This window comes from Periophthalmus magnuspinnatus, chromosome 14, assembly GCF_009829125.3.
Source record: "Periophthalmus magnuspinnatus isolate fPerMag1 chromosome 14, fPerMag1.2.pri, whole genome shotgun sequence".
Taxonomy (NCBI): domain Eukaryota; kingdom Metazoa; phylum Chordata; class Actinopteri; order Gobiiformes; family Gobiidae; genus Periophthalmus; species Periophthalmus magnuspinnatus.
The window spans coordinates 7,462,721-7,485,415 of record NC_047139.1 but is presented as its reverse complement, the minus strand read 5'-3'; the positions used below and the strand labels follow the sequence as shown (position 1 = coordinate 7,485,415).

At 40.0% G+C, this 22,695-nt stretch overlaps 1 protein-coding gene across 1 annotated transcript; it reads right to left on the bottom strand.

Annotated features, from left to right (window-relative positions):
* Positions 1 to 17,972: 17,972 nt before the first annotated feature.
* pou4f3 (POU class 4 homeobox 3) lies at positions 17,973 to 19,553 on the bottom strand. The gene is made up of 2 exons (XM_033978721.2): positions 19,365 to 19,553; positions 17,973 to 18,959 (listed from the first exon to the last, which is right to left on the bottom strand). Exons 1-2 carry the CDS (start codon positions 19,482 to 19,484, stop codon positions 18,048 to 18,050), a joined length of 1,032 nt encoding a protein of 343 aa, XP_033834612.1. The 5' UTR covers positions 19,485 to 19,553; the 3' UTR covers positions 17,973 to 18,047.
* Between the last annotated feature and the right edge of the window lie 3,142 nt (positions 19,554 to 22,695).

Below are 22,695 nucleotides of genomic sequence, written 5' to 3'. Positions count from 1 at the left end.
CGCACAGAGCTGCTGTTGCCTGGCGCCTATTTCCAGCGATGTGCCTCCCTGCAAACTGCAAACTTTGGTTGTGGAAAACCTGCATTTGTGAACTTTACTCAATAATTTCTTTGTAAAGCAGACATAACTTTTCACCCAGACTCCTACTGACCACTCCCTGACTCGGACTACGTGAGGTTTTCACTTTTCCGGCTCATGTTAGTCCTTATGGTATTTTACCATAGTTAAGCACAGTGCCCCTTTATCAGTGTGTAGGTCATGTTTACAGTAGGTTTAATCCATGAAATGTGTAATCTTCTGAATATGAGCCTCCTAATGTCGATGTCATGATTTTCCCATTAGCCTACACATTTACAGCAGTAACTGACCACTGACTACAACTACAACCGAACAGTTTGACTACTGTGAGACTACAAGTAGAAAACTAACTAATAAAACGTGTATTTTGAAGCTTCCAAACACTATTAGGGCCTAAGAAGTGCAGCTACTAGAGGAACACTTCTACTGTTTTTATTGTAACATTATGAGCATACAGGCATTTTTTTATTTATTTATTTTTTATGTATTTGACTGATTATTTTAGAAACGTTCAAACTGACCAGCGTCTCTGAACTGGGGTCGAGAAAAATGGCGTTAATTTTCTCTCCTTTTTAGAAGAGGGGGTAGAATGAGAGGACCCAACTACTAGGCTGTATGCTTCTTTTTTCCCTCCCCGGGGTTTGAGGAACATTTTTTATCCACTGCTGCAGCATATGAGTGTTTTGTCTGTGATTTGGGATTGCCTGACCGCTGCTGCTGGTCAGCCTGCTTCTGTGGCCCGGTGCCTCCTCTGAACACCCTGGGGCCTGTTGGACCAGTGGGGGCCACTCTCTGGGCTTGCACTGGACGAGAAGGCTGTTTGTGAGGCATAAGTTGAAGGCTCACTCTCTTGTTTACAGAGGATGCTAATCTCCTTCAGCTTTTCCACATCTGGCCTGAACAGACCCTTGGTGGGGTCACAGGATGCGGCCATGACCTCTGCCCTCTGCGTATCGGTCAGACCTGAGTGGTTAAGCGTGTCATCACCCTCTGCATCCTCATCGTCTGGATCCATGTCAAGGAGGTCCTCAAACAGTGGAGGCAAATCAGTGGCATCATCAACCAAGTCTCCCTCGTTCATAGCAGCTTGTGGAGGCTGTGGATTTAGCGTTTAATGGCCTCCGTCAGACATGGGTCCTGGGACTTAGCCACTTCAACTCTGAGTCTCCTCTCCAATATTTTCTCCGGCGCTGATGCACAATGGGAGCAGGACTGGCAGTCAGCTGGTGCTGTCTTAGCGTGTTTAGCCCAAACAAGCAACGCACATCGGATGGGGTCCTTGTTCTATATGGTGGCCCTGCATGGCACAGGGCATGGGCAGTGATGGACTGACCCTTTGGGCACGGCTGGGAGCCAACATAATGTCTGAGACCGAGAGAAGTGTGAATGCAGAGCTGGTCTAGCCACAATTCACAACACAACTGTGAGAACCAAAGCTCTGGGTTCAGGCTGGGCTGGTTCTGGAGGAGTCCCTGACACATTTGCAGAACCACACACTAGTGCTGAACCATCAACAGATTAACGCTCACCGCTCTGGTAAGGCCTGCTTTATGGGCTAGCTGGCCTGTGATGCTAAAAGAGCTTATTGTTGTGGCTTCCACATGGGAAGAAATGGAGAATGATTACGTTAGGAGGAGGCCATCTGTATGTGGAGAGGGGGTGGAGCCTGAGATACAGGCGTCTTGTCCATCAGAGTCAGACGTGGAGCCATTGGAGCGTCCTGGATGGTCACGCCCAGGGCGACTCCCACAGTGAAACAGAGTGATGTTAAAAAAAAAAAAGAACCAGAAAATAATACATTAAAATTGCAGTGCGTTGAATGACACGTTTTTCCACCTGCTGCATGGGATTTAAATAAAGGAATATACGACAAGATATACTGGACAGAAACGGTCAGTACTGATACATTACTTTACAGATAAACACGTCGAACACCAGGCAAATGTGATCCTGCAGAAAGAGAGGATCAAGGAAAAACACTGAAAGTTTTTATATCTATAATATTGAATTATTGATATACAGCACATTTATTTGTCTGTTTTTCTTCCAGTCAGATGGACCTTTGGAGTGTGGAGAGGAGGAGGAAGAAGAGGAGGAGGAAGAGGAGGAGGAGGCTTATATCCATGTTGTCATACAAAATACAGGTAAACCAGAGACTAATATGGACTGTGTGATTTTTAACCCAGAAAAGTTTGAATCATGTTAATTTTAAATTTCATTTGCTGAAATTTGTAGTATACATTTTCAATGTATTTTTCTTAAAATTCTAAATGAAATATTCACCTTTCTAACTCAAGACATACATTTTCAAGCCCTCAGATTCACAGAGTAAAATTTACAGTGAAAAAATCTGATCTAGGCTGTTTTCTGTTGGTCGTTTTCTTCTGTGGATCGGGTTTACAGTTAAGGAATCAAAGAGATAATTTAATGAACCAATGTATTTTGTCAATATTTGCCTCTTCAAAACAACTAATGACTCACTTAGGATCGATTGCCTTGGTATGTGTTTTTTGTTTTGTTTTTTTCACAGCAAATTTTATCTTTTGAATTTAGACCGTTGGATTTGAGGATTTGAAAATAAATGAGCTGAATATTTAAAAGATGATTTTCCTTTTTTTATATTTACTGCAAAATTCAGCAATTGAAATCAGAATGAAAACAATAAAAACAAAATCATGGTTCAATTCATCAGTATTAACATTTGAACATCTGATGAAATAAATTATCTTCCGTAGAAAACATGGGTTATTTACAGTAATTCTAAATAAAATGAGTTAGTATTTTTATTAGTTTTATAAGTGTCGGTCAATGATTCAAGGGTTTCAGGGGATGAACCAAATGAGGAGAAACAGTTTGAATAAGGCTAAAAACCACAGTGGAAGACTTGGTAGTGAAGGCATTTTGAGCGATTAAACATAATATTTTCATACAGCTCTATGTATTTTGATGAAGGAACAGCATTGGTTAAAAAAATAAAATAAAAATCTGCATTTCTTTCAAGTTTCAGTGGAAATCTCAGCATCAGAAGTGAGTGCTGCTTAGCGACAGTGGAAAGTAACCGTTATACACGCTTACGTCATCTATTTTTGGAGATAAGACCGATACTAAACTGTAAAAAACAACCAGTTTTTGTGGGTATTTTTCATGCAAACGTCATAATTTTATCTGATATCTTTCTATCTTATCAGATTTGCCAATAGTACTAAAAAAAAACACAGTAATGAGCAAAAATGATAGTGATGTGGGTTGCATGGTCTTGGTACAGAATGTGAGGCAATTTTTAAGTGAACCGTTGTACTCTAATTTCAAAATAATATTAGCTTGACGCAGAAATACTGTGCTAAAACTACTTGCAGAAGTTTTTAACAAAGGTTTAACTGAGAAACTGCATAAGCCAAACTTTTTTCACCGAGGGCCGAATATGTACTGAAACATATTTGAAGCGGAGAGCCACAGAATAGTTTCAATACAGGGAGTAGATACAGAACAATTGTACCGTTAATAAGACTTGGAAGATTATTTTTAGGTCTGTGTCACAATGCGATGTGATGTTATTTAGATTATAGAGGTAGAATCTCTTCAATTTGTAGTAAAAAATACTTCCTGATCAATTGGGGCAGTTTAGGAGGAGGCGTGAGGGCCGACAAAAATTGGTCTGAGTGCCGCATTTGGCCCCTGGGCCGTAGTTTAGACAACCCTCAATACAGGCCATACAGCAGGGGCGTCAAACTCATTTTCACCGAGGGCCACATCAATAAAATGGCTGCTCTCAAAGGGCCAGATATAATTTAAGACACTATAAATGTAACCAAATGTAACGTAAAATAAATGCAACTACTTCTCGTTAATTTATCGTTTTTGTATACTTATTCAAGTTACAAATATTGCATGGATCTGAAAAAATGACTGTAACTGTGTATCTCCTGATAAACTGATATTTTAAGACAGTCCTACCTTTTAATTGACCATGTCGCGTGCCACATAAAATGATGTGGCGGGCCGCATTTGCCCCACGGGCCTTGAGTTTGACACATATGCCATACAGTCAGTGCACTATTTATCAATGCCTATTCCATAAATCCAAATGGAAGCGTTTAGAAGTTCAAACGCACTTTCAAATATTAATGTGTGTAAATCATTCAGTCCACAGCGAACTGTTCTCATATATAGAGCTTTCAGTGTAACAGGACGTCCCAGAAAGTAACCCCCTAACCCATCGGTGCAGCAGCTTCTTTTGTGCACCTTTACGCGGGGCTGTGGACCATCTCTCTCCCGGTAACATGTTTCACCACTCTTTTCCCGCTAGCCCAGGACAATGTAGCTGTCAGCGGTGACTTGATGCGATGTGAGAGCTCCGTGGAGGCCGTGCTACTCTTTCTCTCTCTGCATCACGAAGCGGCGTACGTGGAGCGGTGTGTACGCGCGCAACTGAACCGTAAGCTCCTCATGACTAAATAAAGAGAATCACTCGACTTTTCAACGGTGCTTTTTATAGAACTGTTATGGTATTCCCAGTACAGTGCATACGCTTCGCCCTTGTGTCTTCTGCTTTAATTAAACATGCTGGTTTTAGTTTGATATTGGATAAAATTGGCCGAATAATAAGCCACCAAAGGCCCTTATGTCGTGTCAATGTGGCACTTTTGGAACTAGCTACCACAACAAAAGCCTTGTTTGTTTGTTTGTTTGGTTGGTTTTTTTGCAAGGAGCTCTTCCATATACCACCTTCATCATTTATCTAGACCAGGGGCATCAAGCTCATTTTCACCAAGGGGCACAATAGTAAAATGGCCGCCATCAAGGGCCAGAATATTACTAAATGTAACCGAATGTCATGTAAAATAAATGTAACTACTTTTTAACTTGTTAAATAACGGTTTCTGTGATAAACTGACATTTTTAAAAGTGTATCTGGTCGGGACACACCTCCTCACAGACCTTCAGCTCGGCTTCAAATTCGGCCTTTTACAGCCTTTTAATTATTTGACAATTTGTTATTTTTCTTCCAGACTCACTTTTCCATACTTAGCTCCGTGTTTGGTGTCAAAATGTCGACGTAGACTGTACTGACCCCGCCTCATAACACAAAAAACATACAGATTTTTCTCCTCAAAGCACAAACTTGTTTTCACCTTCACCTTTCTTCTTCCCAACTTCCTTCCACGCCGACAATTTTCCTCTTCATGAACATTTTGTGATAATTATTTGCAAATATTTCTCAGTTCCACTTGCTGGGAAAATCTCATTAGTTTATTGTCAGTGCACTCATTAAAGCAGTATAGACTTAATTTAAAATGAAGGACCACATAAAATGACGTGGCGGGCTGCATTTGGCCCCCGGGCCTTGAGTTTGACACATGTGATCTAGACAATATCATGCAAAAAAACAACTGATAAACTACATAAACTAAGCGCAACGCAAGATAATACAAACCTGAGATAACCTAAACATTAAGGGACACACTTGTAACTCTATAGTCTTAACGTGAGTTATCAAAACATTATAATTTAGCCCGTACTTTGCGGGTGTTTTCGTCTTCTTGCGCATGATCAAGGCTGCCATTTTGAGCCATGAGGGACTAATGTATGTAAATGAGAGAAAGACCCGGAGGCAGATTAACCAGACCAGTGTTTAACCACATTACAGCGGATGAGTACAGGAATGTATGGGATTAATAACATCCTCACTGTCTACGTCGCCTTCTTCATCAATTTAATTTATAGAAAAGGATGGAAGATGCTTTGATATATATTAAAAAGTGGAGTTAACTGCACAAACTATTACAAAATAACGGCTAGTTGTTATATGGCACTTAGCACGTCACATGACAGCTTTTTATTTTAAAGGTTTGCACTGGGAAAAGTGAAATCTTGGTAATGAAATATATTGAAATATCCTTAAAAATACTTTCTACTATTTTGGCTTAAAACAATATTGTCATGCAAGATCGTTCTGCTAGTTTTAAGATTGTAATACTTTATTTTCTTACTCAGAGAAAATATCCAGACATTAAGTTTTAAATTCTGAGGCTTAAAACAAGTCTTTTATTTTAAGATGTGATTTCATACGTCAATATGTCTAGTTTCAAGACAAGATTATTAGAATAAAGTCTCAAATCAAGAATATCAATCAATGAAATACTTTTTTTCACATCAAATCCGCTGTTGAACTCTCCTCATAACATAATATCGCATCATATCATAATATCAAATAGCCAATACGAAACAAAAAAGAAGAAAAATATACTTAATTTTAATATCAAAATACTAAGTTTAAGTCATTGTGGGTGATTTGGCACTAGTATATTTTTCTTATTTTTAAAAATCCTGACAAGTAAAATTTTCTTGTTCTGTTGCCAGATAATTTAGCTGATTTTACGTACTATTTTTCTTATTTTTGTATATTTTTTTTCTTATATTTTCCATAGAATTTTTTCCATTGAGTGAGATATTATTACTTTGCCTTGAATTTTCCACCATATGCATTAGATTTACCTTGCGTTTACTCAATTATAGGTGCGTTTATTGCTTAAAAAAAACTTCAAAAACGTTTTATTGTGAACAGGACTGCCTCTCCACAGATCTTGCCCTGGTGGAGTTACTTGCTTGTCGCCATGGAGATTAGTTCAATGCCATTTTATTGGTTAGCAGACTCCTCTCTAGAAAAGTTAAGTCTTGTACCTTTCAAAATATACTGTCCCACTCGCAGTTTGTTCAGGAATTAACAAAATAACTACCGTACTACTACCTATTTTTGTTCAACGTTCAAATACTACAGTACTTCTTATCGCTTATTAAGTTTTGTGACAAACGTAGCGACAAACACTGTACATTTCTTGATACTTTTACTTTATCGTCTGTATTTCTAACACATAATTTGGCCCTTTTTCTGTAGCTCCGTGGCCCCGTGTTACTTCCTCCATTGTTTTTCCTGGTGGATTAGCCTGAGGGATGTCTGCAGGGCCAGAGCAGAGCAAAGAGGACGGGTGAGGCGAGGAGGGAGGGAGGGGGGGGGGGGCTGTCTACGCTGCTGTGGGACGTCCTCCGGGGGCCTCCGCACTGTCCCGGCGTGGCTTTGTACTGTGTCAGTTCAAAGGCATCCACCCCATAAACGAGACCGATAGAGGAGTTACAACACAGTCGCCATTGTTCTACCTGATAATTTAAGCGTGTAAAAGGGAGGTAGCTTTGTTCTACGCTTTAAAAAGACATGAAAGATCCACTGTGTAACTTTTCTGGGCTTTGTTATTCGCTTATTACGGAGGTGTTATGGGTTGCCGGTGCTCCACGGGATTCGTCTGGGATTCGGAATACACAATTTAGTCATTTCGCCGATCGGGAACGTGCAAAATTTGACCGTATTGGGAAAAAAAACGAGAAAAAATATAACAGGAGGCTAAAAAAACGAAAAATATGCGTCACAAATGTCTGCAGGATCCACGAACAAAGCACCAAACTGTTAATCTGAGCTGAGATAAACAGGATTTTATTTGTAAACCAATGACCAATTTCACACGTGTCACTGAAAAAAAATTAAAAAATCTGATTGCACGATCCCTTTTGAACGGGTTTTCGACACAACAGAGGACGTGGGGACCAGACTGATTTCAATCTGTCGACAAAAACACACAGATATCACTCAAAACTCGCCAGGCAACCACAGTATGAGGTTAAATTTATTTATCTTACATATACTTGAACATATACTTGTACATAATGAATAAATACCTTAAAAAAACATGTTAAGAAAGAGCAAGAACTAATCCGTTTAGACCTGGATTATCCAACACAACAGTCTGATAGTTACACCTTTTATAATGTTTAATGTGTTGTTTTATGTATGTTTTCTGCTGTAAAATAGATGCTTAAAAGATGCACGGATCAACGTTTCTGAGTTTGCGCTCGTATCATTTCTGAAACCTGTGTCTGCAGATGGTTTATTTTGATTAACTAGAAATGGCACAACAGTGGGTGGCAGCAGTTCATCAGGTTTTTTCAGCACGTGGCGTTTTGTGACAAATGCAAACATCAAGCATAAGTTGGATGTTTTCTTCATAAAGTTTGGTGTTAGGTTGAGGGAAAAGACCAGTTTGGGGAATTAAAAACTAACAAGAAAAGAATGATGGGCTGACTGAAGATGCCCGCGCAGTCTTGAAGGATTTTTGACACCCTGGTTTGATGCTTGTTTGGTTTTCTTTAAAAAAAAAAAAAAAAAAAGAAAAAGAAAGAAATTGATGTTATAACACTTTGTACAAACACAACTGCTGTATTGAAGATAACTTTTCTGGAAACAGTGGCGTTATAAGTGTTGTGTCGTGTGGAGGTGTGCACTTTAAAATTTGAATAAAGTACAAATTTAAAAAAAAAAAGAAAAGAATGACATTTTATCATTTTAAAGATAATAGCTGTACCAAGCAGCAAAAAAAGCAATTTAACAAAAACTATAAATATAAAATGATGGAAAACAAATTTTATAGTAAGTGGAAACCATTTATTGACTTTTTTGAAACTGTCTAAGCCAACCACACCCCCTCCTTTTTTACCCATCTTTTTTCTTTTTCTTTTTTGTGTGAAACTTAATTTATTATTATTATTATTATTATTATTGTTTATTTATGATTTATATGTTTTTTATTATTTACTATGTGATCTTGTGCTCTTATTTATTTACAGTCAAGATTTGTGTGACTATTTATTTATTTTTGTATTATTATTATCATTATTTTATATTATTATTATTATTATTTTAAGTTCTTGTTATATAAAAAATTAAAAAGGTGTGTATGCATTTGTTGTTTGTTGTAAATGACAGTATATTGTGATACTTGTTCACACATCAATAAAAATATGAAACAAACAAAAATATATATATAAAATGCAACTTTTACGTTGAATGTTTTGGGCATGCATGGGGTTTTTTTGCGCTTTATCCAGGGTCGCGTCACAGAGGAAGCAAATTGAGCTCCACACACACTTCCTCCACCTTTTCCAGGATGATCTTGAGTTGTTCTTCGGCCAGATGACTCCTTTCCACGTGGAGGAACAGCGGCTCTACTCCGAGCTCCTCCCGTGTGACTGACTTCCTCAGCTTATCTCTAAAGAAGTGCCCAGCCCGTCTGCGGAGGTAACACATTTCGACCGCTTGTGTCGGCCATTTTGTCCTTTCAGTCGTTACTCAAAGCTCGTGATCTTAGCTGACTGTGTTTTCTTGTGATTAAATGAACCTTAATGTCGAAACACAATTTGATTTGAACATCTGAGGACACAAATGTACCATTAGATCAGGGGCATCAAACTCATTTTCACCGAGGGCCACATCAGCAAAATGGCCGCCCTCAAGGGCCAGATGTAACTGCGGCAGTGTAAATGTCACTAAATGTAACCGAATGTCATGTAAAATAGATGTACCGTAATTACTTTTTTAACTTGTTAAATAACGATTTCTGAGATAAACTGACATTTTTAAAAGTGTGTATCTGGTCGGGACACACCTCCTCACAGACCTTCAGCTCGGCTTCAAATTCGGCCTTTTACAGCCTTTTAATTATTCGACAATTTGTTATTTTTCTTGCAGACAAACTTTTCCATACTTAGCTCCGTGTTTGGTGTCAAAATGTCGATGTAGATTGTACCGACCCCGCCTCATAACACAAAAAACATAATTTTTTTTCTCCTCAAAGCGCAAACTTGTTTTCACCTTCACCTTTCTTCCTCCCAACTTCCTTCCACGCCGACAATTTTCCTCTTCATGAACATTTTGTGATAATTATTTGCAAATATTTCTTTGTTCCACTTGCTGTGAAAGTCTCATTAGTTTATTGTCAGTGCAAACATTAAAGCAGCAGAGACTTATTTTAAAATGTCAGCCAGGCCTTTTAATTTATCTTCTTGCGGGCCAAATAAAATGATGTGGCGGGGCCGCATTTGGCCCCCGGGCCTTGAGTTTGACACATGTGCTTAACAATTTACAACTGCGATTACTTGAATATAGAGAGTATAGTCCAGTTGACTCTTCTCTCCACCGTTCTGTTCTGCACGAATAACTACCATCTGTTTGCACCACGTTTTATCTGTTTTTTCCCTTAAATATAGAGTCTTGTAGTGACACTGGAATAATTCAGCAGAGACGGGACTTTATACGACTGCGTGCGGCCTCCTCGCCCTTTGACTCCTCTGGGTGCTGCTTCTGTCGCCCGGGCTTACCGTCAGACTGACCGTGACGGCAGGTCTGACCTCAGCTTGACGAGATCGAGACAGAAAAGACAAAAAGTAAATGTAACGAGAACAACGTCGACGGATTTGACTTTGTTTGAACGTTGTGGTCTGTGGACACTGACTTTGTGTTTCATTTCCTGATCAACAGTAGATTATTAAGTCAAACAATAACTTTTAACTTGAATCAATTCTGAATTATGTGTCATTTTACGTCTCTAATAAAACTACATCCTTTTTTTTTGTTATTATTCTTAGTTATAAACCTTTACAACAACTTTATTATTTTATGATTTCATACTTATGTTGGCCTGACTTTAAAGTGTCCACATTTTAAACTCGAGTGTTTGTAATCTGAAACACATGGCTGTAGTCAGGGCAGTCCTGGGTGATGTCACATAGTACCTGAAACTGCAGTGGCCCCTGGAGCAGAACACACCCATTTCTGTACATTTTTAAGCACAAAGCTGCAATTTTACACAGTTTGCATTAACATTACCCCCCAAAAAGGTACTAGGAACAGTAGATAATGATATTAAAACAACAAATACACAGTTTAATAGAAAAAATAGTTCATTATATTTACTCACTTAATCACCACAATTACATTGATTTGGTTTGTGCAAAACATTCTACAAAAGTGACAATGTTTAGAACAGTTTTCTTTTTCTTTCAGGTCTTTTTATTAAGCAGTGAGAGGAACAATGAAATGTACAATACTTAATAATGTAGAACTTTTTTCCTTTTTTTTCAAATAACATAACAAAATTACTACCCCCCCCCCCCCCCCCACACACACACACAACAAACTACAGACCAGCTGCACACAAAAAAATGAGACATACATATAATAAAAAATAATTAATAATAATAATAATAATACACATAATAATATAAATAATAATAATAATAATAATAATAATAATAATAATACACATAATAATATAAATAATAATATACACATAATAATAATAATAGTAGAATATAAGGGCACCATAGTTTATAAAATGTTGTTCTTGATCCGTGAACAGTACATCTAATTTTTTCCAAATCCTTATAGAACATTATGTCTTTTATCCTTTGTGCCTGGGAGGGAGATGCTGAGTCTTTCCACTTAAATAAAAATGCTCGTCCAGCAATAAAGAGCGCAAAGTTCAGCACCTTTAGTTTGGAGTTTGGTAAAAAAAATAAATAAATAAAAAAGGGTCCAGGGCCACTCCAAAAATGACACAAATGGATCTGGTTTAATTTGATACTTCAGGACTTTAGACAGTTTGAAAAACAGATAGAAACCCCAGAGAAGACCAACACATGTACAACAATGTGCCAGGTGAGCTGCTACATTTTCCACAAGTTGGGTCCATATTTAGAACAATTTTAAATGTTTAATATTCTGTTTATATGTAAATGTGGAACTGATAAGAAATTATGCACATTTATTTTCATATTTTATCGTTTTAAACATGTGTCTTCTTGTTATTGCGTTTATAAGATGTGTACATTAAGAAATATAGCCACATTATTGTTATTTTTGAATTCGTTATGACAGTTTTTCTTGTTTTTTAATGACATCGTCGCAGTATTTTCAGTACAACTTCATCGTTTAAGGGTTTTAAAGCTCCTATATTTACACAAAATTGACTCTCGTGAGCTTTAAATCATGTTAGAACGTTGTTACTTCATCAAAAACGCACATGGAGTTTCATTCACACACATTTGAGTAACACTATTATTTGTCCGTTTACATTTCCAAACCTCAAAACGCTCTGTTCCACCTTGTGATGTCATAAAGTGGTAGTTTTCAAGTTAACAGCGACACCTTTTCCCTTTTTGTTTAGTAAAAATGGGACATTTTTATGGCTGAGATTATTCAAATGGTGTAATGAAAAAGCGAGTTGAAAAGTCACTTCCTGTTTTACCACATGATGACATCACAAGGTGGAACATAGTGTTTTCAGTTTGCGAGAAGAACTAAGTCTAAATATGCAGGATTTGCACGTTAAACATCTGCGAATGAAACAAAACACAACTCCAGGTCTGTTTGTGATTAGAAAAACACATTATAGATTAGAAAATTGCGTAATGTGGACGTTTTAATTAAGTTTTTACTAATCCCACATCAAGTTTTTCTGTGTTTTCTTCAGTTGTTTACATTTCTCCATACTTTTCCGTATTTCCTCGTCATATCGTAGCCTCACGTCGCTCATAAACTCGCCTCCTCTCTGCTCGTGCGCGGAGCTTCCACTCGCGAAGACCCTAAGTGCTTCACGGAGACAGAGGGAGAAAAAAAATAATAAAACAAAATCACGCCACAGTGAGTTATTTCTGGCTGAGTTCGTCTCATTTCTCTGGGCTCCGTGATAATGGAGAACACTTGAATAATGAATGCCTGGGATAATACTCTTCCTCTCGATGAACACGAGGCCCTGCGTTTCTTAGACCGACTCCAGATGCGTTTCCTAAAGCCGTTTAATCTAAATCATATATGTCGGAGCAGCGGGGAAGATACTGACCCATCGGCTTCGTTCCTCGACTGTTGTGCAGCTCATCGACTTGTGCATAATGTATGTTCGCTCGCAGACGCCGTGACCTCGGATAACTATGAGCCTATGGAGTTTTACAGAGAGGAATTAGGATCTACGCTTGAGAAACGAGCACTTTAAAACAAAAACGCTCCATCGTAGGTGCTGCTTTATCATAATTACTTCTTGATTATCCTTAAATCAAAGACGAAAACGTAATTTATGATGAACAAATCGTTTATTAAGACTTCGTAACTACTTTATTAAGACGTTAAGGTCATGGCGTTAACCTGGAATCGTTCTTAATAAACTCTTTTTTCATTATAACTGTGTAAAAGTTTCATTTCGTGCTTATTAAGGCTAATTAAAGCTAACATGTCCTCACTAGGGAGGTGTTCCGGGCGTGTCCCATCGGAAGGAGGCTCCAGGGAAGGTACTATGTCTCTCGGCTGGCCTGGGAACGCCTTGGGGTCCCGCTGAAGGAGCTGGAGGACGTGTCTGGGGTGAGGGAAGACTCGGAGTCCCTGCGTAGACTGCTAACCCCGCGACACAGCCCCGGGTAAGCGGAATAAAATGGATAAACAGATGGATAAAGCTGCCGTCTGTAATTAGATGATCGACACGCCCCTGTTGTATTCTCACATTTCACCACTAGATGCTGTCTGCGTTACTTCTGTCTGAACGTGTACCAGCTTCGGCGTGACGGGAGAAAATCACAGAGCACGGGTGAGTCTGAGCGAAGCCGTGGTGAGGCGGGGGAGAGGGGTCAAGTGATAAGACGGGAGGACAGGTTTAACATCTGTTTCGTGGTAAAAAAGTAATTTAAAATGACTCAAATAAACTTACAGATGATAGATTTAAAGTGTAGTTATTGTAAAGTGTTACCCTGTCTTATGAGCGCGGATAGGTCCTCAAAATGGCGCCTATTACAACAGAAAACTTACGTGATACAGGCCTTATTTACAAGTGTTTTCATGTAAATATTTGTTACAGTATTCATTGCGTCAGTGCATTACTTTTTCATGTCCTTCCACTGCTCCATTTATCCTATTTACCTGTTGTGTCAGTGGATGACATATATTTTACACTTCACCACGCGGAGAAACTGGAGAGCGTCCTGGAATCGACCGCTATACGACAACAGACTAACATCCTAGACTCAAGTTTCTGAAACCCAATCGACCTCGCTGTATGAGCTGGATACAACGCACACAGAAAGCATGAAATCTAACGTTGGTTTAAAGGTTTAAAGGTTTAAAGGTGCACTTAAACTGTTCTATAACTGAATAAACGTTGGACAAATAAGCACAATGCCTTACTGTGGAACATCCCAAGCAAACACATTAAAGCTCTATGCAGAAAAGCAGCAAAGAAAAGTTAAACGGTGCAAAGGGGCAAAGGACGAGAATTTGTAATATTGCATCATTTTAAGTAGTTCTGACTTAAGATTTATTTGATAAGGTCGTAGATTTTGTTAAAAGTTGACTGGTTTTGCAATAATTTAACTGTAAAATGTAATAAATCGGACATCAGGGTAAAAAAACAAAAAAAGTGATTCCAAATGCAACGTTCTCACTCCACTGGAAGAGTCAGTTTTGCTTAAAATCTGGAAAAAAAATCTTAAAATCATTTGAATAAACTTAAATAGTTGCTGTATTTTCATCTAAGTTACTCAAAAACTCAGATTAAGTTAACGATCTGACGTAAATTGTTAAGTTTTAAGTGGATTTCTGCAATAAAAATGTTGCTTTCCCTGTTTATCTGTTCCTCAAAATGCCATAAAACTTAGAAATCTACCGTTTTGTTTAGTTTTTTACAATAAAACCCATACTGTGGAACATTTCCGACAAAGGCATACCATCCTCATGAGACGCCAGGTGACGGTCTTCATCCAAATCTACTTTTTTTGCATTGTAGGTTTAGTGCTTTGTCTTTGACGCTGATCTGAGCTGACATAATAGACCGAGCAGAGGTAGCTGTCTCTTTTGGCTTCAGTCACATTCTCATTTGTTGCTGCTGGCATGAGATGAATTATTAAGTTCGGGGTGTCTTCTCAGCAGCTCCACCCCTCCTCTGAACATTCCCGAGCTCTCCAGTCCAACCCAGTGTGGACCGTGTGTGCGTTTGTGTGCGTTTGTGTGCGTTTGTGTGCGCTTATATACAGTACGTGCATATATTCCAGAGCCTTTAGACACAGTTTTCATCCTCATTCTGTCAGAAAACCTCTTGGCGTGACATCTCCAACAGACTTTTTGCACAAATACTTATAGTCTGAGCCACTTAAGAGAAGTGAGGGGGCGGCTGGAGGCTCAAGTCTGGTTTAAATCTCTAAAATATTATGATTCCCTGATAAATAAAGTTGTTAATTAAAGTTTTTGGCATCTTTTCAATCACTGGAACAGGGTAAAATCAGTGTCTCTTACGTCTTTTGTTTGGCATTTGCAATTTTATTAGGCTGTGTTTTGTATTTTTATGACGTTATGACTAGAATAAAAACTTGATTAAAGGTTATACGTATAAACTGATGCCCTGGGTTTACTCATAACCTAAGTGTTCTGTAAAATCTGCCACGTTTTAGTCAAACGATGAGCCTAAACTCTTCTTCATTACGCACAGACGTCTCTATTATTGCATGTGAATATCCAGTATTGCTCCGAGAGTCTTGTGAATAATTGACGTGCCCCAGTCGCCACATGCTGCGAGCGCTCACAGACTTCAGCTCAACTTACCACGAGCCGCGCGCTGATCCACAAGCATCCAGGGTGGCACAAGGAATCCTGGGAAACGAGTGGGGACGTCAGGTTTAACCCCGGGTGTTTGGGTTAGTTTAACACTGGGTTTCTTCATTATTATTGTGTGTTTCATGACGTTATCACATTGTTTAGTCTCTTGAGTGTTCACTTTTGAGGCAGGTTAAATGTTTTTGGCTCTGTTGATGTTTTTAGGGAGACCTCGACTTTGACAATGTTTAAATCCAGGCTCAAAACGGTTCTTTTTATCTGTGCATACGACTCAAAGGCTTTTATTCTGCACTTTTCTCTTGTAATGTTAATTTTATGATGATTATTTGTGATTATTTATGTTTTGATTCGTGTGATTTTAATGTCTTTTTTATTCCCTAAAGCACTTTGAATTACTTTGTGTACGAATTGTGCTGTACAAATAAACCTGCCTCGCCTATGAATGTTGAAAATCCAAATCCAAAAAGCGTTTTCACCACAAAATACAAATGTGCTTTGGCATTTTGGTGCATTTGCTGGAATTTTGGCCTGCAAATGTAAGCAGCAGATATAATACAGCATCATATAGATTATTAGAAGCAAAAAAACACTCCTTAATGATTTAAAATTGCCCAATAATTTGGTTTTTTTGGGGGGGAATCTATCTAAGATCTATTAAAAAAATTACAATAAAATAAAAAGCCAAATTTCTGACATATTGCAAAAATTGTGAATAATTTACTTGCTTTTATGAATCTACTAACCCTGTTTTCTGTTAAGGCTAAATACTTTTCTAAATCCACGCATCAGAAAAATATCAGTACTTTTCTTTAACATGATAATTACTTTCTATTGCCAGGCTCTTACAGCTGAAATACCCACTTTAACACCATCAATTATACACAGTAATTAATCTCCCCCGTCTTCAAAGAGAATAATTAATTATCGACACAAATATTTCCTTGTAGTTGCAAAGTATTGGTCCTCTGGCTGCATCCAGACGCCCACAGTCTCCACGGGACACGCACAACCTCAGGCCGCGTTACTCTGGGCTTATCCGGGAATTACGCTCAGAAAACCTTATTTAGTGACATTATTAACTGTACAGAGAGAAAAATAGAGTTACTAAAAATCGAAAAAGGGGTTTAATTATGGCATATTGTCTGGAGTTTGTGAATAAAGTGCGAATCAAAGAAGAAACGCTGCGTAAAAAGGCAAGAAAAATGATTGTCAACTTCCAAAAATAGACAAAAATTAATAAAGAAACTACAATTTTAAAAGTTGACAGACAGTAAAATAAAAATACTTACTTTTAAAGAGGCTGGAGACTCTCTGGGTGTTTGGTTTGTTGTGTCCGTGGCGCGTTTCCCCAGAGACGCCGCGCGCTTTTCTCCTCTCAGACTTTATCCTGCTCCTCCTTCGCTTTTCTTCGTTTTATACCAATTTAGAATTAATATTGCATCGTCATTACTTAATAATTTCAACCCCCTCGTAACCCAGTGACACGAGGGCATCCATAATTCACACGAGGCTAATTAGAGGAAAGGGCCATTAGCCGAGGCGCGCGCTTTACGCACAGAGAGAAACCTGTGAATCACGAGGCCTTTATTTATCCGCGGAGCTTGTAGATCATACACGACAATACATATTTAATCTGTGCTGAGGGTTTGGGATCTATGAATTAAACAGTGCAGCAGGATCACAAAACAAACAGCGCGGAGTTAAATACAAATAAAAAGAATTCAAAGTAAAACTGCTTTTTACAGCTGGAGAATGTGGCTCATGGTGCAAATTCACTCCAGATTCACTTCAGAAAATGTTTAGAAAATAACAAATTATTTATTAATATTTTCACACATGTTCAAGTAAAACAATAGTGAAGAAAAAATAAATACAATATTATAATAGAATAAATGGTGTATCGTATCTGGGCCATTAGCTCCAAAACACATCAAAATATTCATATAAATATAGCAGCAGCCACATCCACACGAGTATGTGCCTCGTAGACATCAGTGTCATTGCGTTTATAAGACAAACAGTGCGTCATCTCCTGTGATTTGTGCGTAAAATAACAATAAACAAGTCACCACGACAGAATCAAAGATTTGGGGGATGTGATTTAGACCATTTCATCCAAACAGTTACACTCTCAGTCTGAACTTTCAGAACATTGTTAAACCATAACACCAATGACTTCATGGTGAACATGACTAATGCCCTTTAATCTTCTGCCCTGCTCCATATCTGCACAACAGTGATTTTCCACCAGACAAATACAAAATATTCTTTAACTTGAAAGAGTGCAAAGATAAACTGTTGACAACATCAAAACCCACCTCCCCGGACACCGTCCCATCACTGACAAAAGCAAAAAGTGCAAGAGAGGTCTGAGCCAAGTCGTTCGGACATCCTCCAGCTCAGACGTGAGGAGCTCGTTAATAAATTCCTGTAGGTTATTATTAATCACTCGATCAAAAATGTAGTAGGCTATTTTATTCATGATCTGTGACAGTCAGTGCGCAGCAGAGTATTTCATTCGTTTCTGCTTTTGCCTCTGGTTGCAAAACCACACTCGAACCACGTTCTTTTTCAGGTCCAACTTCTCTGCAATGGCTGCAATTTTCTCCGAGGAGGGCCGCGGCTGGATGGCAAAGTACGCCTCCAGAGAGCGCTTCTCTGGCGCGGCGATGGACGTGCGTTTCCTTTTTCGTTCATTCCCGTTGAAAAGGTCCGGCTTGCTGCTTTTCTCGCGGTACGCCGCCTCTGCCTCCTCGAGCCACGCTTGGAGAACGGGCTTCAGCGCGATCATGTTGTTGTGGGACAGGGTCAGAGACTCGAACCTGCAGATCGTGCTCTGACTGAGCGACCCCACTCCCGGGATTTTCAGGTTGGCCAGGGCCGAACCCACGTCCGCCTGCGTTACTCCCAGTTTGATTCTGCGCTGTTTAAAACGCTCCGCAAACGCCTCCAGCTCCCGCGGATCCGACTCCACGTCGCTGACCATGCCCCCGTGCACAGAGAGCGAGTGTGGGTGCGCCATGGTGGCCATCGCCTGGTGGAGCTGGCCCATGGTCTGCAGGTGGTGGTGGTGCGCCGGTGCCGTCATCCCCGGGGGCTCCGGGCCGCCCATCCCGCTCACGGCCAGGCTGCTGGACAGGTGCTCCAGCAGGTCCCCGGCCTCCAGGCCCTGGCCCAGGTGAGGGTGGTGGTGGTGGTGCGAGGCGATGGTGGACGGCACGTGGGAGATGGGCAAGGCGCTGGAGGAGGGGGTGGAGGTGCAGGGGACACTGCTCATGGTATGGTAAGTCACGTCTGCTTTGAACGCGTGGCTCTTGCCGTGAGAGACGATGCTGTCAGCTGCCGCCAGAGCCTCTGCCCGCGCCAGCAGGCTCTCATCAAAGCCTCCGAATATATTGCCCTGCAGCTGCAAGCGAGAGGAGAGAGCATACTGAAAGTCAGTGGGGAATAGTGTCAGCAGCGCGCTCTCAGGATCTTAAAAACATTTTTTCCAAAGGCAGCGCAGAGCGCAGAGCAGCTCCTCAAAGCGCAGGTCATAAAAATTAATATGAAGCAAGAGCATTGCTTGAATTGACATGTGTGAGAGGGGAGGGGGTGAACTGGGAGGGGGGCACAGACACAGAGGAGAGAGAGACACTAGAACAAAGTCCTGTCAAAAGTGCTCTTGTTCACGCAGGTCAGGGCGAATCTGGACGTAGTTTAAAGCTTCAAAGACCCAAACTACACCCAGACCTCCACCCAGACAAAGCTCTGACCTGCCAAACTTTACACGACTCATCACAGTGACATTTCACCAAACTGAAGCACGTACCTGCGGGCCGGACACACACACTCTACGCATGCCCTCCGAGCCCGCGTGCAGGCCGGGGTACTTGGGCTCGTGCAGGGCCGGGTGCATGCTGAAGTGCTGTTTTCCGTTCATGGTCATCATCGTTCTCCGGGGCTGCCTCCTGCAAGCAGCGCGCGAGCAGCCAAGGCCCCAGGCACGCGGATTCACAGCTACAGTGTCTGAGGTCCTGCGCGAGACTCCTGTCATCCACAATGAGCTGCTCACGCGGCGGGCAGCGCCTCCCGGCCCCCTCCCTCCCCTCATCCCCTCCTCCCCTCATCCCCTCCCCTCCCCCTCCCGCTCAGTTTACAAATGCCACAGTGGGGCCTCTGTGCGCAAGCGTCAAGTGGCAGCTTCGGCTTTTTCTGACACTTTTTAAAGACTTCTTCTGTCTTTTGAAAACTTTATTATTATTTACATTTTTAGACATAACTTCGCCCTGTTTGATCATGACAGTGGCTTTAATCAGAGCCATAATAAATGCAGCCTATGTGTTTGTAAAAGAGGTGAGGACTGGGGCTGGTGCAGTAGTTTCAGCACCAAGGACAGAGGCAGATGTCAGCCGTGCTCTGTCCAAGGTGCTGAAATGAAACAAAGCAAATACAGGCCATAGAACTACAGACAACCACTTTGACAGATTATTATTAGCTGTTAAATTTAACTGGACATGTAAATTTTAAAGATACCATAGTCTATAACCATCAGAGATCAAATAAAGCTGTGATAAAGATTCACTTTCAACACAAAAGAAGAGCACGGGTTTTACTTAAGCGTAGGTATTCTTGTCTTGGTTCGTACTTTTCATGGTTTCACAGTTGATTTCATTATGCCATCTTTATATTGTCTCGGAGTTACCCATTTCCTGGAATGGGCCGGTCTCTCCTGTCCACCGTGCGCACCCGCTGGGCCGAAAGCGGAGCCAGCACAGGACAGAGGGTGACACAGAGCTACATGATCCACCTGCACCTCTCTTGTTCCTCAGACCCTCAATAATTCAGCAGGCCAGTGCAGGCATCCATTACCCCGCTGGCTTGTGCTTATTCATTACACAGATTAAAAGAGCCACGGTGCTTCCTACCCACGCAGACCTGTTGCATGCTGGGAGTCACTTGTTAGCTATAATATGTCAAAAAAATCCTACATGTTTGGGTTTAAATTGTGTCATGAATCAATTATGTGTCACAGACTGATCAACAATTGTACTAAAACTGCTCAGAAAGTAACTAGTACTTGTAGTAGGACTAGTGTTTTTCAAGCGTAGGTTACTTTATACTTATTCTTACTACAATTTACACATTTTTAACAGCCTTCTACAGCTGGAAAATCTCAAAATTGCACCTTTTTCTGTCAATACAATGTCAAATTTGAATATAATGAAACACTACTCCAGTTTTAAACCCAATTAAACAGAAAATCTGAGGAAAAATGAATTCAAAAATACTTCATTCACAACTGCTACTTGAAGTCAGAAGTGTAAACGTAGTGTGAATAAAGTAGTTCTGTCCATATTTGAAATCTCATCGTTTACAGCTCAGTCCTGCAGAGTGAGGAGTCCATCTTTTTTTTTTTTTTTTTTTTTACTGAGATGATCTGATCTTGGTGCATTTCTAATCTGACACATGCACACAGTTGTCATCCACCGTATCACCTTATATTTCAGCCCAGTCGGCAGTTTAAAGTCAGTTTAAGGAGCACAGTGTAACTTTTTTGGCGTCGGGGGATCTGTACCTGAGTGTTTCCGTGGAGATATTATGAAGCTCAACAGTTCCCTTCACTTCAAAGTCCACTGTGGTTTTGACAGTAAATTTGTCATCACTTTTCTCCCATAGAGTTGATTAAGTAAATATTGAGTTACGGAGGGAAAATAGGTATGTGGTAATTAATATCCATAACATCAATAAGCACGTTTAAAGCACAAGATTAAAAAATAATAATAATAATAAAAAAATACAAATATAATACAATTCAAAACACCTAAGCAAGTTTTTTGTCCCTTTTTTATTTATGTATTTATTAATGTTTTTTTATTCATGTATTTATTTATTTTTTTATTCATATATTTATTCCTTTCTTTCTTTATTTTTCAGGAAGTCTGTGCGAATAATAAATGGGAGATTTACTCTTGGTAGCACAGGGTAAGCGATCATCCTGCATCTATTCAATATAACGTGTTTTTTATTGATCCAAAATACTTTCATTTTAGCCTGAGCGGGGCCACCTCTCCATAGACGTGACCTGTAAGTTCCATGTATCTCCATAGATTTGTTAAATAGCACATTCCAGGAAAAGAAATTACATCACAGTACTGTAGAGACAGACAAGTGGCATAAACTACACCAAAAAACTTTCATAATGCACCTTTAACAGTGCTCCAAAGTACTGACCTGCAGACGTCATTAGTGTAAGAAATTGTTACATTAACTCCTATTTGAGTTTTTGTTTTATTTTTACTCTTCTTGGGTAAATCTGTGTTTACTTTTCCCACTGTGACTCTAAGGCCCTGTCCCAGTCCTGTCCCAGTCCTGTCCCAGTCCTGTCCCAGTCCTGTCCCAGTCCTCTTTAGCAGTGAGAGGTGAGAGGGGTTAGGTGGTGAAGGGCTGTACACTGTTTCTGTTCACGTTGCACTCTGTAAAAGCAGAAGTTATAAATTTGACATTGTCTCTTGTCCAGATGTTACATTTAATATCACTGTTGTCACGATAAGTGAACCGATTCTCGGAGGTCAAAGCTCCACGGCCCAGGGGCTGCCTCTCCGACCTGTGGGGGCACTGTGAGAGAGAGAGAAGAGAGAGAGAGAGAAGAGAGCCCCAGTGTGAGGGACAGGGCCCCGGTGTGAGGAAGACAACTGAGCGGGACCCCGTTGTTGAGGTGCAGAAAGCGTAAAAAGAGCGGGTAAAGAGCGAGGGGAGCAGGTGTGAGGGGGACAGCCTGCGTCTCGCTTTAGGGAAGAGGCTATTATATTATTATTATTATAACAAATAGGCAAAATTATTATGAAGACAATATTTAGTCCCTATAATATATAGGCCTATATAATATAATACAGCCTAAGTAGCCTATAATATTAGGCTCTATAATTACAACAGTGATCATAAAAGCTTAATTAATTAGACATACTGTGTTCATAAATGAATAAAAGCACAAGCTCTGGTCTGTTATAAATAGAAAAATAGGAGACAAAACGTGGGCTTGTCCCATTAGCTCTGTGTATCAGCCCTTCCCTTTAGCCCTCATTTTGAAGAGACACAAAAGAGAATTGGATTGGGCCTAATTGACCAAAAAATATTTAAACATTTCCGTTTCTTGCACCTTT